Source organism: Neolamprologus brichardi, chromosome 13 (genome assembly GCF_056152115.1).
Source record: "Neolamprologus brichardi isolate AB-2024 chromosome 13, ASM5615211v1, whole genome shotgun sequence".
Lineage (NCBI taxonomy): Eukaryota > Metazoa > Chordata > Actinopteri > Cichliformes > Cichlidae > Neolamprologus > Neolamprologus brichardi.
The window spans coordinates 6035724-6051893 of NC_142116.1; the positions used below are offsets into that span (position 1 = coordinate 6035724).

The 16170-nt window shown below is 37.5% G+C and overlaps 1 protein-coding gene across 2 annotated transcripts in view; it reads left to right on the forward strand.

Annotated features, from left to right (window-relative positions):
* The window catches only part of cdh5 (cadherin 5), a 68089-nt gene that overhangs the window by 44192 nt on the left and 7727 nt on the right, over positions 1-16170 (forward strand). For both annotated transcript variants that reach the window (XM_035904841.2, XM_006783524.3), the window contains 11 exons: positions 59-338; positions 1040-1159; positions 1343-1510; positions 1676-1857; positions 4474-4578; positions 4932-5074; positions 5162-5295; positions 6275-6384; positions 7147-7249; positions 12502-12632; positions 12830-12944. In XM_035904841.2, coding sequence (XP_035760734.2) covers positions 59-338; positions 1040-1159; positions 1343-1510; positions 1676-1857; positions 4474-4578; positions 4932-5074; positions 5162-5295; positions 6275-6384; positions 7147-7249; positions 12502-12632; positions 12830-12944 — 1591 coding nt within the window. The remainder of the gene's footprint in view (positions 1-58; positions 339-1039; positions 1160-1342; positions 1511-1675; positions 1858-4473; positions 4579-4931; positions 5075-5161; positions 5296-6274; positions 6385-7146; positions 7250-12501; positions 12633-12829; positions 12945-16170) is intronic.

Consider the following 16170-nt stretch of genomic DNA (forward strand, 5'->3'; position numbering starts at 1 on the left):
TTTCAGAATAGTTTATTTGTAGTAATTTATTAAAAGGTCTATTTTCTTTCTTTCTCAGCTCAAGTCAGACAAGAGTATGACAGGTGGGCATTTTAAAATAGATGGTGAAGGAGCAAACGACATCTTCATCGTGGATCATAAAGGAGACCTGTTTGTCACCAAATCTCTGGACAGAGAAAAGAAGAATGCTTACCATTTGACTGCTATGATGTCAGATGCATATGGCAACCCAATAGAAAACCCTGGAGAATTTGTTGTCCAGGTGACAGATATCAATGACAACACCCCTGTTTTCACTCAATCATACAATGGATCCATTGAGGAGAGGTCTAGAATAGGTAAGTATTATCAAGGATTTTTTTTTTTTTTTTTTTGTGGAAGGAATTGCCAGCAGCTTATTTCAGGTTAAAAAAGATGTTCATGCATTTACGTTTATCTGTACTGCCTCGTGCCTTAACTGTGCAGTGGAAACCTACGATGTAACCTATTACAACCCTAGATTGTAGCCTTCCACATGCATCTCCTGAGAATTGTAACCACACATGAGGTTAACGCAGCCTACAACGGCTGAATGGCAAGGAAGGTCGTGTTGTAGAGTTAATAGGGGTTTTCGGTTATAATCTACAATGTAGACTTCCAGCTGAAGTATAATGAGGCATCACACTCTCAAGTAGTGGTTAATATTAAGGAAGGAACCCAAACTCAGAAAGAAAAGGTACAGAAACACAATTTTCAGAGTTGCTAAACATTATTTATTTTAAGTATGCATGTGGCATCTGCTAAACAGGGGTAACGAGACAGATTCAAAATAGACTGAAGTGTGAAAATCCTAAGAAAAACGAAACATTATGCTCACACCTGTCACAATCATTAGTACATCTCGCTGTGAAAAACACAACTCGGTGACTTTAATTACAGTGTTGGCACTTAGTCATGAAGCATTAACCATTTCACATCTGCAAAACACATACACTTTAATATGATCAGCTATTCACTATGATGATTTCTATCATACATGTATATTATTTCCTTCTTCCAGGAAAAACAGTGGTTGAGGTGAAAGCTACTGATGCAGATGACCCCACCACTGCTAATGCAGAACTCAGGTACTCTTTGACCCATGGAGACATTTCAGCCTTTGAAATCGACAGTATCACAGGTAGGCTGACTCCAGCGGTACCCACCATGATTGCCATGCTTTAGCGGCCTTTTTTTTCATCCTGGCAAATTAATTTAGGATCACTTTAGGGTTTCAAGCTATTTTTACTGTAATATGAGTCAGAATTGACCTGAAAGATAACACCCTCTCCGAATGTCTCGCTCTTTCTCTGTCCCTCTGCAGGTGTGATCAGCTGCAAGATAAACACTTTGGACCGGGAAACCAGGGAGGAGTATTTGGTGGTGGTTAAAGCTCAGGACATGAGAGGATTGGCCTCTGGCAGCACAGCCACCACCTCGGTTACTATTAAGATAACTGACATCAATGACAACATTGCTTCTTTTACCAGAAGTAAGGAACAGTTTTATGAGCATTTACAGTAATGATAAAGAGATGCTTAAAAAGAAGAGATTATCATCAGTCAGGTTTTAGAACCATTGGAAGCATTACATTATCAAATTGTACAGAATCAACAGAAATATTCAGTCTTAATTAGTGTGTGTTTTCCATCCACAGCAAAATATGATCTGAACGTTCCAGAAAACCACAAGGTGGATGAGACGATTGGGATTCTGGAACTGGTGGATAAAGATGAGATTCAGAACAAGGAGCCCATATTTACCATTCAAAATCTTAATAGCAACATATTCAATATTGAACCCAACCATAACAAGGATGGAAACCTTGTGCTCAAAGAGGTAAGAGACTTATGTGTAAATGGTAGAAAGAGAGCCATAACATAACCATAACAAAATAAGTTTTGTTTTTTTTCCCCATCAATCATATGTTAATAAAATCCATGCTAGTATTATATAGTATATATTATGGATATGTCTAACTGATGGAATTACAAGTACGTTTATCAGCATTTTTACTACAATTAATGCATATAGCTATGTTTGTCACTACACACACAGCTGAACCTGTGCAACAGTTCTGCTGGTTCATTTCCTGGTTTGGCTTATAAGAGGAATGTGGGGCAGCCATATTTGACGTATAATTTTCTGTTGTATTTCAATTTAACTGCCATGGCTGTCCCATATTTTTGTATAATTCATTTAGAGAGTGATTTCTCTCTTGTAATTACTGTCTCCAGTTTGGGGATAAAATAGAGACATGGTTCCCAGCATTTTTTTTTTTTTTCCTGTGCACGTAAACAGCTCTGATCTGCTCAACCTCATCTTTATTTTATGGTTTTAAAAGACATGATGATTTCATTGGATTAATTTGAATTATTTTGAAACAAACCTTGACTGTGCTATTTAAGTTGATTCAAACATGTTATTCTGCCAAAGTTGTTGGTCAAAATATGATAAAGGTGCAATTTCATCATTCATGCTACCACGACGAGTGGCACCATTCCAGAGTGATTGCCTTTAAAACATTTTATTATACATGATCAATTTTAATCAGTACCAGGCTTATAAACTTAATTAGCCACTTGACCCATTGCTACCAATCAAGGGATTGTAGTAAATTATATTATAATCATCAGACATTATTTTTATGTGGGTTTACTTTCTGTATTTCAAACAAACAAAAAACTGTGAAATTAGTGAAATATTATTACTTTTGTAAAAGCAGATTTATCAGTCTGATGACCATAGTATCATAGTATCATCTTATTTTGCAATACATAGATTTTTAAAAATCGTATTAGTGTGTTCATTTTCCTCATAAACACATGTTGCGCATAAATATTATGTAATCAATTTAGTTTTAATGTGCTATGTAAACTAGCTTAGTCTTTCCATGCAGCAGCAGGAAATGGATGCATATCCCAAAATACATAAAGGGCAACTCGCTTTTATTTTTATATATGTACAGAAGTAAATCAGAGTGTTTTGGGAAGTGTTGTATCCTCACACTTTTTACAGCATCCAAATTGATGGGACCTCATGCCCAAACAGCTTTAACACAAAAATAGATTTGCAGTCTACCATTACCAACGAGGATCATAGCCACAGCATGGTGACAGGATTTCCACAAATTCAAAATACTAATGTACTGACATTTTTAAAGTGGTTTCTGAAGCCTTCCTGCATAATCTGCCACCGCATGGCCACTAATTACATATAACATTAAAAGGTGCAATGTCAAATTTCAGATTTTTTTTCCTGCAGGATGTATAAGGTGTGACGTGTTTAAGACTGACTTGAAACCTGGCCTCCTTCTGGTTTCTAAAGATATTTATGCTTGCGGGATTTCTAGCAGGTTGACTTCACTGGGTTGTGCTCTTCAGATAAAGTATTTAGGACATCAGAGAGCTGGAAATGTATTCTAATGAAATGAGCTCTGTAATAGCTTGCACCCATGCTGGCCTGGAATCAAATCGTACCTCAATCTTCCCCTCAGCTCTCGAGCCCTTCTCATCTTTCTCAACGGCTGTGTTTACACATACAGAATAAGCCAGCTGTTGGCCACACTGTGGTTAAGGTCTTATTCTTGTTAAGCTGTTTACAAATGCCTTTGATACCTTGGGACTGACTATCCTTGTAACCATGAATAATCCAGTTAGCAGAATATTCCTCTCTACCTGTAGTGTCCCATTCACTGATAAAAGAGTCTGCCAGAAAAAATAAGAATATCTATGCATTTCTAATACATAGGAAATAAATTATAGTGCCAATGTGAATATGGCAGTAAGCTTTCTTATATTTGCCAATGTAAAAATGTTTCCATAAAACTTTTCAACTAAAAGTTGTTTTTGCCCCCCACCCAAAAATATAGAACCTTTTAAAAATTGAGGAAAGTGAGCTACACAGGTTGCATAGACTGATTTGTGACATTTACAGCCTTTTTGCACCTGAAATCGTGAGTTGTCCTTGGTGGACTGATGCAGGTGTACAACAACAACAAAAAAAAAAACACTAAGGTGCTAATGGAGTGTGTCCCCAGTTACAAGCAAAGACCTACAAGCAAAATGAGGTCAAAAGATTTAAAGTTGACAGGCTTAAAGAGTAACATATTGTTAAAGGACTACTATTAATTTTGTGGAAGACTGAAAGAAATTGTAACAGAACCCAAATGCATCAGATTCACACAGCATACAGTTGCGTTCTGTGTTAGTGACAGCTTTAAGCAAACAGCATAATCTAATTTCAGATGCCTTAAAAAAAATGGAAATTAACGACAACAAAAATCTCAAATATTTAATGTTTAAAAGAGCGCAACCTTCCACTACGAACACTGTTGTGTATATTTATTTAATAAAGATATCGACTCTGCACTGAAGCTTAGAGTCACAGCTATCAATTCTAATCTAATTAGCACTGACATGTTGCTTGCTCACTCACACTATCTTTGCTCCCTAGGCTCTGGACTTTGAGAAGACAAACAGCTATTCGTTCACTGTCCGGATGAAAGAAAATGTCCGAATTCCTGCTGACAACACAAACGCTGCAATCACCAGTGCACAGGTAAATATCAAACAGGGCAACTGTAACTTTCACGAGTCAGCAAGTGAATGTTTGTGATTTGCAGTTCAAATTGATTATTTACTTTATTTTATTGATCACTTTAGCCATCTTCAAAGCCAGTTGCTGACTTGATTTTCATTCTCTAAAAAAAGAGAATCAATGCTGAGGAATGTATTTAATGCTTCACTGTCAAGTAATACTTTTCACAGATTCGGATTAGCAGGACACAGTGTGATGCTGTGTAAAGGATTATAGAAAAAAAAATAAACAAAACATTTCATAGTTTCATATTCCTAGTACAATTAAAATTCCAATGTTGGTCTAAACTGTTGGCAATCATTTAAAATTGCCAGGTCAACATCAACGTGTTAGATGTAGATGAGCCACCGATCTTCTCTGAGGACATGTACAGCTTTAACGTGAAGGAAGAAATACACGTGAACAACATAGGATTCATCAAAGCCAGAGATCCTGACAGAGCCAACAAGACCATACAGTATGCTGCACGCATTCCCCAAAATAAGTAATAGTGTCACTAAGCCTGTAAAGTGTTTGTTAGAGTGATCTTGGTCTCTCTGTTTAGGTTCTCCATCATGCAGCCGGACTGTCCTATCGGTATCAACCGACTCACAGGTCAACTGTACACTCTGAGAAATCTGGACAGAGAGGATAAGCCCACACACATGTTTCAAGTTAAGGCGCAAGAGGAGCCAAGTGGTATGTCACACACTCTCATAAGAGCTGTACGGGGGTTTATTAATCCCTTTCCTCTAAACAATACATCCTCACATGAAAAACTGAAACCGCGTGTTTTACAACAACAGCAATGTGCATACAGGGAGGGAGTTAAAGTACAAAGGCCAAAAAAGACAGTTTGTTCTCTTGGCTGAACATCTCTTGTAGATTTATTGAAGGATGGGAGTGTAACACATTAACAGGGATTTTTACAGACTTAACACATCACCATAACACCTGGTCGACCCACATGAGAAGGAGAGAGTACGCAGGAAAATCACATTAGACTGCCTCTTTGTTCACTTCCAGCTTCCAAACCAAACTCTATATTTTTAGATCAGCAATGAATGAAATCCAGAGATCTATTTTAGTGGCTTGTCACAGCGTTTAAGGAAGACAATGGTCCTCTGAGCTTGACAAGGTCCTCGATATACAGTACATGTTCTGTACTAAAGATAGATTCAAAATCTTAGTACAAGAGACAAAAAAGAGACTCACATATTTATCAAAAGATGAATATTCAAAAAGAACATCAGTGATATAAAATAAATGTAAAAGATGCGTTAATGTGACGAAAATAGCTGTCCAACAAACAGCTCACAAATAGAAATCCTTTCAGTTACTTGACCTTTAATCTAGTCCTTCAGTGACAGAGATATGCACACTAATCTCCAGCATAGTTAATCACTGTTACATTGGCGCATCAAGGTAAATGACAACTAAATCCTTAGTTTAAGAACTTTTGTATTTCATTTCTATGTGGCTTCAGTATTTTAAGTGTTGCAGAAACAAAAAGTGCAGTTGTTTCCACATTTGCATCTCCTCCGCAAATACTGAATGAGACTAAATTATACTATCACTGAATGCCCTCTTGAATCTCTGTTTGCAGCTTTTGCGCATTTATTTGGACTATTTTCATTGTTAGACGTGTCATTAATCTGATGTTTTCTTCCCTTTGTAGGTTTAGAGTCAGTTGTAAAAGTTAACATTAATGTTCAGGATGTGAATGACAATGAACCTGAACTCAGAGCTGACAACATCTATATATGTGAGAACGACGAGTCTAATACGGTAAGAGCTGATAGTTTTTATACCTATACTATACTGTTTATAGATTTTAATTATATTTTTTAATTTATATAGTACCAAATCACACAAAAACATTAGCCTCAAGTGGCTTTAAACTATAAGGTAAAGACTCTAAATATTCAGGAAAATCCCACAACAATCAAATTATCTGCTATGAGCAAGCACTTTGTGATGTAGGAAGGAAAATCTTCTGCTGACCCAGGTTCGGGGAAGGGCAGCCATCTGCTGTGTCAGGTTAGGAGAAAACATGAGGAGAAGCTTGTTTCTTATTATTAGAGGATGCATCTTAATGGAAACTAAACGCCAACAGATCATGCTGAATTGTTGTTGATATGTCTTCTGAATTAAAACTCACGTGAAGCCAAGCATGTGATGAGCTGGGATAATGAATGTGTTTTACATAAGAGCCTAAACGCATATTTAACTGTCTGTATCCTCAATAATGGAGCCTGGGAAGCTACAATAGGTTTCTCCATTATTTACAGATAAGTTCTTATTTGATTTTTTTTCTAATTGTGACATTAATATACATAATCTGAAATTTGGATCCCAACCTAAAATAGTGTTTTTGTCACGTGCCATGTACATGGCAGTCGATGACTCAATTCACATGCATGCCATACATGTCTGCATAAATCAGTGCATATATAATTTACATATATGGGCTGCACACATTGACTGCAGAAATGTGCAGTCAATGTGCAGAAAGATTAACTTTAGAGTCATTTTTTGGTCTTTCCTCAGATAATTGGAACCTTGACTGCCACAGATAAAGACGATCAGCCAGTTGCCTTCACTTTCAGCCTGGCGAGTGAGAATTCCAACTTCTCCATCAGAAACTATGGCAGTAAGTCCTTCTGTGTACTGAACATTTATTTACTTTTCTTTTCTTGCTTGTTGCTTTAAATGGTGCTCTGAGCAAGCACTAGCCTTGGAACTTGTTGCTATGCAACAACTGGAACTCCATGTGAAGCCCAATACTCTGTTTTTGAAATGTAAAATTATTTTAACTTCCAAAAACATCCTTCGGTTCTTTAAGCCAGACGGGAGATTTTGAGAGCCTGTCTGGGACCATAAGTACTATCTAAAATGCACAACAAAGACTGGAAATAATGAGAGCTATTGGTTCGATGGGCTTGAAGATAACTCCCTCTGTGTTGTAACCTTGTCACAGCTGATGATGTTCAAAGAGCATAGTAACACAAAGTGGTGCTGTTGAGAGGTCTATAATACATTCAAGGACGGAAAAAAGAGAAACTACATCAAGAGGACAATTACTAACTATGGGAACTGTAGAAAGAGGTCCTGGGCTCAAGTTCAGTGGCTGGCTAGGGTCTTTTTTGTGTGGAGTTTGCATGATCTCCTTGTGCCTACTTGGGTTCTCACCAGGTACGGCAAAACACTCATATATTCATATTAGCAAGTGGTTAATTTAAATAGGCTGTGCGTGTGAGTTGTTTGCTTCTATGTGATCCCCCTGTGACAGACGGGTGATATATATTTTATGGGCCTGGTTTACTAATAACTTGTAGCACTGCAAACTGGGTTTTGGCATAAAAAAAATTACTTTGGATATTTACCAAGAGCACAGTGACAAAATTTCTCAGTGGGAGTTCCTTTCTCAACGTGCAAAATATAAAGATAAGAATATCTAAATTAGACACGCTAACTGATTTACAGGTTTAGTGCTAATTGTGATGCTAATTGTGATTACATTTAATTTAGAAAAAAAAAGCACATCTTATGTTTTGCACATGAAGATGAACTGTCTGCGCCTGTGCTTAAAAAACAGTGAAACTGCTGTAGATCACATGTAAAACTAACCAGTATTGTTAGTATTTTGGGGTGGATTGTGCTGACATGCTAATTTGCTCATTTAATTTAGCATATCTATATCATGCTTTAGTTTTTCTCATTAAATGAGGAGTAATTAACACATTGAAATATATTGGGGATGAACCAAGAATTTTAATCGGAGAAAACCTATTAATATTAACACACACAATACTAAAACCTCTGTAACTAATGTCTTCAAAGTAGTCAAAGGATTCAAAGGCATGATGGCTACTGTTTGATTCTCATTCATTAAATGATGCAAGTGGTGTTTTTCAGGATGTAGTATGTCTGTAGACACTAAAATGAACCAGCTAGTTGGCGCCAGCATGCAGAGATCTCATTTTGATTATTCCATATGCAAAGAGCTCAAAGAGTGAATAGTACTGATGTCATTTGGGAAAAAATATGTAGGTGTATATTTACAAATGAAAAAGGTTTTGCTTGAATTAACTGATGTGACATATGGAGAGGTATGATCCTGAGAGAAATTTGTTGGCATCAGCTTTAGGGGAGAGGTCATTCAATATAGGATACATAACAGCACAAGTAAAAGTGCATTTATGATTTTTATCATCATATTCAGTTATTATCCATGACAGCCAGAAGGAAATTCATACCAACTGTTGCAGTCGGAAATAAAAAAATATATAAGTAGATGAAAGCCTAAGGTAATCAGATGAAAGATTTAGGTGAGGTGTTAGTATTTAATCTATCTAATCTGAAACCTGGACCATATTGAAAAGAAGATAAACAGAAAAATGATGTGAATTTTACTCAACAAATTCCACTCGTGCACGTGCCCAGAGGGGTTGACTTGTTGAACTGAAGGAGGAAAGAAAGACAGAGTAGTGCAAAAGCAAGGAAAAATTAGGCTTAGGTGCAAGAAAAGATTTTAAAAAAGGCAAGAAGTTCAGAACTAAGAGGAGAGCAGGAGGAGCTGAACCAAAAGAGACTTACAAGCAGTAAAAGAAAAAAAGAAAATGAAGATAAAACTGAAATGGATGCTTTACGTAAGGCAAAGATTAAAGAAGGAAAGGAAAAATAGAAAATCAAAAACAACTAAATGGAGAATAACAGTCTCGAGGAAGACTGAAGAAACGGTGGACTGACAAAATCAAGGAAGACATTCAGTCCGTCACTGCATCAACTGAGGACGCCCTGGACAGAACCAAATGGAGAAACCTTTGCCGAAGAGCGGACCCTGCACTAGCGGGAACAACGCCAGGGTGAAGAAGGAGAATAACAGTAGATGAGAACCTGAGATAAAAGAGGACTAAAGCTAATGAAGAGGGAGGAAAAGCAGTGCCTTGAGAGGGGAGGAGAAGAAAGAAGAGCATGGGATGAAAAACGAAATAAGGACACTTGCAGAACAAAGTAGTAAGAGAAGATGAGGTCATGAAAGAACATTAGAAACACCACATTTTAAGAGCAGTGGTTAAAAAGGTGAAGAGGAAACAGGGATGCAAGAAAGGTGGGAAAGAGAAAAGGAGAGAAGAGAGAAGAAGGTAGCTGTTTGATAAAGTGCTGGTTGTCAGTGCAAACCGATGTTTTCCTCTGTGGCTCAAGACTGTGCCCCCAAAACCCATCTGACAACACCTCACACCACTTAACACACAAACTAAAACATGGCCTAGAGACACAAACACACACACACACACACACACACACACACACACACACACACACACACACACACACACACACACACACAACAAGAGCTGCAAAGTGAAGGCTTTTGAAATATTCATCGACTACCAGCTCTTTAAAACTTGCAAAAAACAACCTTCATTATGGGATTCACAAAGAATCTCACACTCCAACAGTCAATGTAGCTGCACAGTGAAGTGACAGGACTCCATGTTCAGACCACACGACTACATGAAGCTTAGCCCATTAATGCCGGACAGACAAAAGGGAAGGAGAGGTAGGAAAACAAGGAAAAAAAATAAGAAAAGATGAATAGGACGCCGGAAGAAAAATATGTAAATAGAAAGAGAAAGAGAGGATAGTGAGAAATATCCAGAGAGAGAGGAAAGAGATTAAATCAAACAAAAACGGAGCAGGAGACGAGACGGAGAGGAGGGATGAGATGAAGGGCGGACAGAAGCTGTTTCATCTTTTATTCGGTTAGTTAAGGCTTCATTTACAACCATATCCTTCCACACATACCTTTGCAGATGTTGTCATACAGGTTTTATCTGGTTTATCTTGGTTATTGAGATAATAAACTTAGTTAAGCACCTTATATGCAGAGCCTTGTTCATCCCTATGTCTTGTGACTGGGAATAGAGTCAAAATTATGTGGAAGACTGTGTATATAGACTAGTCTCATTCATGTTTGTGCTTTTGTCCCATCATTTAGTTTAGTTCATCGTGCAGAGAAATCAGAATTCAGAAGATAAAGAATGTATTTGTAGTGAAGATAAATGGTTAAAAACAATAGAAATTGCAGGTCTTCTCAAGCATGCTTTTTCTTTATTTTTGATGTTTGGTTTTTTGTTTTGTTATCATCAACTTTTTTCTCTTTGAAATGAGCTCCACTGTCCTGCATGTTATGTGCTCTTGGCCTTTTGGAATAATACACACAAGTGTGTCTCTGTAACCTCTGCATAGGTTAAAGATCAATGCAAAAAGGACCAACACGTGGTTGGATACCACCAGAGTGTCATCACTGTTTATTTCCTATACAGCATTGAGGAATTGTTACAGAACTGAATCGTCTCCTGTATTCATTATTGCTGCTTTTCCCATATACACGGACGCTTGAAATACCTGCAGCACAGTTTTAGAGTTTATATACTCATCTGTGTTCATGAGCATTCTTTCAACTACAAATTCAAAGAGCAACAATGTCACATATCCTTCACGAAGAGTTTAAAAACAATAAATAAATAAATAAATTGTGGTGCAGGTATTTAATATATTTTCATTTCCAAGGTAGAAATGATTGTGTGTTCAACGCACAATGGGACAAATACTTAAATAGATCTTTTCAGTAAACATTCTCAGTATTCCCCTATACAAATCACACAAGACAGTGTGACCTGATTTTCGCTGGAAATACTTGTACATGAAAAAGAATTGCAACTCTTTAAAGGACTTTAAGTGTAAGAACATACTTTTACTCTGTGCAAGTGTTTGTGAAAATGCTTTCAGGCAGGAAGTTATCCATGCTGGTGAAAAATCAGGGCTTCTGTTAAACACTCTGGATTTGAACTTCAAGTCCAAATGTCAAAAATCGCAAAGTTGTTTTTGTTTGAACTTGACCTTAAACCAAAGCTACTGAATGTGTTTCTTTATTTGAGAGTAGTCAGAAGGGTCCTTCCTGCCATTGTGCTCTCTGAAATTCCTCTAGTGGTGGGATATTGTGGAGGAAAGCGTTTGGCAGGAAATTTCTGCCTGCCAGGAGTTTGACTAATGACTGTATTGTTGCTCAGGTTTATGAAAAGGACATCGATGTAATCTACTCAACAAGTTTCTTTTAACTAAAACTGCAATTCAGTTCAGTTCTTTTTTTAATAGCTTTTTTAATAACGTCACAATAACAGTAATCTCAAGGTGCCTTTTTTATTGTAACTGAAGATCATACATTATTACAACAAGTCAATGTGGCGATTACTCTTGTTGAATGGGAGTGAGAAGGTAAACCTCTGTCTTAACAGTGGGGGTTCCCATGTGCCAGGAAATGGGGGGTGAGAGGCAAGAAAAGCAGAAAAGAATCGATGAGAGGCCACGAAATGTAAACTATGGCAATGAGATGACCAAAGTTTTCTGTATCAGACTTTGTCTGGTCACTGATAGACCAAATTACATACAGAGTAGTCTGTAATGAAGAGATATTTCCAATGACAACAACATTCTTCTGCAAAGGAGAGTGATCTATGTTAATACATTTGTTCTGCCACTTCATTTAAAATCAGCCTTAGCTCCTTGTAGGCTTTGCTTTTGCAGATTTTTTTATGTTCTGTGATTATTTATGATCCTAATTGACTCCAATCTGAAATGCATCAAAGCCGTAACCACAAATGATCTCTCTGCCTTTATTTAGTCACTCTCTCCTCGCTGTCTTATCTCAAATCTCGTCTTATCTGTTCAGCATGACTCACATAAATAGACTTTGTAGACTGAGCAGGTGAGCATTAGTTCTGCTTTAGTGAAACGAGGTGATGAGTGAGGCAAATTAAGGGAAATTTGTGAAGCAAAGGTGGTGTGATATTTTGTACTTAACTTAATATGTGTGTTTTCTTGTATCTCTTTGTATAGATGGCACAGCAGCTCTCATTGTGAAACAGGGCCCGTTCAGCCTGGATGACCCCAAGAATTACAAGGTGGATATAAGGGTCAGTGACGGAGGACATCCCTCCAAGAGCAGCGTCTCCACAGTATCAGTTGGGGTATGCATTTTTTGTGTGCGTGATATTGAAAGCTGCTTGAGATTATTTTAGCACTGATAATTTTAAATAATTGCAAAGATGAAATGTTTTGTCTCTGTAAACCCAGTTTTAATGCAGTAAATATGTAGCTTCAATGAATGTTCAGTAAATGGACATTCAGGCAAGGTACTGACTGACTGATTGGTAATATGTTGTAGATATGCCAGTGTGATCCCAACCGGAATCGTACTTATTGCAAACCTGAGGCTCGGAGAATGGGAGTCAGTGTTCATGCCCTGACAGCCATTTTGCTTTGCATACTGACAATTCTCGGTAAGTTATTTTTTCCTTTTTTGTTATACTACTTGTTTTTTCTACCTTCTTTCATTGTTTTGACTTTTAGAACCATCTTAAAGGGTTAACCTTGAGAATTTTAATGCTATAGTCTGTGTACAGGCTTTTTTAAGAGTATTAAGTATTAATGTTTATAAGAAAATTATTTTTTAGCTGCATAAAATCTGAACCTTAAGGATGCCACAAATGACTAGAAGGTGTGCAGGTATGGAGTTAATAAAAATCAATGACGTCTGTTCTCTGCTCATCTTTGCTTGAGGCCAAAAGAAACCTGAACAGATATCTGACAGATCTATCAGTGGTTGAGTTGCATTCTGGGTATTGTAGGTGTCAGGTTTTGACAGGAAGAAAGCATAATGATATATCTGGTTTTTCAGCATCCTTTTTTAGACTGTCCATCATGAATACGATATGAAAATGAAGTTTTAAGTTGTTATAATATTAGGTAATAGATCCTGATTTGGTTGCATGTGAATTTGCTTGAGTAACTATCTCTATGTTGTTTTAAATTTATTTATGCTTGTCTGTGTTAGAATATAATAGAAAGGTGAAAACACATCATTCCCAGAATATTTGCATTTATGCTGAAAGTCTGGGAAATGCATTGAAATATTTATTGCATTTTTTTTGCATTCGTATTGTAGAATCTGTCCAAGTTACACATAATGGCATGTGCAATATCAGTGCACATAATGATGGGATTATAATGCAACAGGAAAATCCATATATCCAAATGACAAGTTTTTTCTTAAGACTATAGCTTTTCACCTTTAATACCAGAGGACCTGCTTAATGTCATCTTCTGTCTTACAACAGTAATTATTTTTGGCTTTTTCCAACATTTGACTATTTTCCAAAAAATATTTTTTCCTGTTTTGCTTGGAATAACAAAGCCAATAAACATTCAGAAACAAAACCATTTTCATTTTGCAGAATCGTTTAATTTCTGCACTCGGTCTGGCTCGTGAAATGCAAAAGCATTTTGACTGATTTCCAAGCTAGAAATTTATCTTACCTAAAAATCTATTTTTCCACTGTTCTCCAGTGGTCAGATGTGTTTTCTCACCCTCAGAGACTCACTGTACTCCAGGGTGTGATCTGGAGTCTTGTGGTGTAGTTGTTAACACTTTCACCTTATGTGTGAAAGATCTCTGGTTTGAGACCAGGAGGAAACACAAAAAATGCTGAAAGGGGTCACATGCTTGGAAAAATGAGAGGGGTATAAAAAATGTGCCAAATCAAATAAACTAATGAGATAGCAGCTGAAAAAAACAAACAAACATAATTTGGGTATGGATGAAGCAAAGCACACCCAAGGGGATCTGGAAGTAAAAAAGGAGATACAACCTTCAAACTGAAAGGGCAATGAAACATGTCACATTTTAACCCACTTTGTAGACAGCCATGTTTATGCCTGGAATAGAGATTGGATAAAAAAAATGTTGCTGTTGGAAGTAGGAAAAGTTTAAAAAATGAACAATAGGACTTGAAAAAAAATTCTAAACAACAGGGAAAAAAACAACATTTCCACTCGCCTTGTTTTGGGTTTGTTTGCGTTTACACACAACAAATAATAAACAAGCTTTTGTGAAATATTTGAAGATTGAATCAAAGATAGATGCCTAAATGTTTAGACAGACAGTAATGTAAAAATAGTACTTTTCTTCGTTCTTCTTTAACTTTTTACCGGTAAGCAGAGAACTTCTGTATATATATATTGTTATTCTCTGAGAGAAATTCATGAAGATAGCATCAGTGATAGATGCAAAAAGCCAGTGCTGAGTGATCGGGACACGTGCACAGATTCACTTGCCCTTGCTTTGCGATAAATAAGATTTGTGTTTTGCGGGGAACGTTTTCCCCTTCTGGTGTTGTTGGTTTTATGAATAATGCAGCGGCGGATGTGAAAATAATGCCTGTAGTTGTGCGCTCAATATTCTCTTTGATACCTTCGCCCCCTGCCTTTTTTGTATTTCTTTGGGAAAAAGAGACAGTTGTCATGTTGGATGAGAGGCACACTGGAGATACTTGGCCAAACAAGAGGGATGTGGAATGAGATGTACTGAAGAAGGAAGGAAAAAAAGAAGAGGAACTTTAAGATAAGGAGGGATGGAGGCAAAGTGACACGTGGAAAAAAGTGTATATCAAGACTTAGATATTGGATGTGGAGAGTGGTGAAACAGGCGGACAGATGTAAGACGGTGAATTGAGGTGGAATGAGACCAGCTGAGTGACAGAGAGACAGAAAGAGGTTAAAGAAGAGAGACAGGGAAGAGGAGAATTGTGGGAAAAGCAGCAGAAGAATAGGAGTGGTAATGAGGGGAGTTTATCAGTTCTTTAGGTGCCGTCTGCTTATCAAGCACCACCAAACACTCAACCTATTAACTATTAATACACTCCTTCACTATCGGGCCTTTTCCCCTTCATTTTTTCCCTTCATCTCCCCCTTCCTCTGTTTCTTTCCCTGTGGGTCTCTCTGTCTCCCTAACTTCCCCCTTCTATCTCTCCTTCTCTTTATCAAACAGCCCCAACACAGGCTAGATTAACTATTTAATGCACTTGTCATTATCTGTCAGGGCCCAAAGCAATTTAGCGTGCTCCCCATTCACAGGCACATTTTCTCACATGAAGCCGGGTTTGACACACGAAAAGACATTTTTTCTCAGTCCTTCTTCTCTAAAGAAAGGGCTTCTTTTTTCCCCCCCTCTCTTTTCTTGTCCCTCTAAGTCTGATATCTCCAGAGCTTATTAAACTGCAGAGCATGTGTTGTAAAAGATTAATCTGTTGGTTTCCCATGCAAACTTAAATTAGTCCCACTCACCCTCAACTAAAAGGCATGGCTAATGCTGCCCGTCCGCTGAGAGAGAAAGAGGTTCATATCGGGACCGAGGCTTGGGCCTAATCTAATGTCAAATGTATCCTTCCTTCTCTCCTTGTCGCTCTCCTTCTCTCCTGATTTCCTCACCCCTAAGTCGCCAGTTTCTTCCACTTCCTCCTCCCCTCAATCAGTGCCCTCCCCCCTTTTTTGTTTTCTTCTTTTTCCTCTTGCTTCCTTGTCCTCTGTACTCTGTGCCCACTGACATGCAGCGTGTAATCAAAAACTTTACTGAGCTTCTTTCACCCTACTTTTTATCAAGTTTGGCCTTTTGAACCCACTTTAATGCCATCATAATGTTGTGTACAAGTCAATTCGTTTAATTTTAGC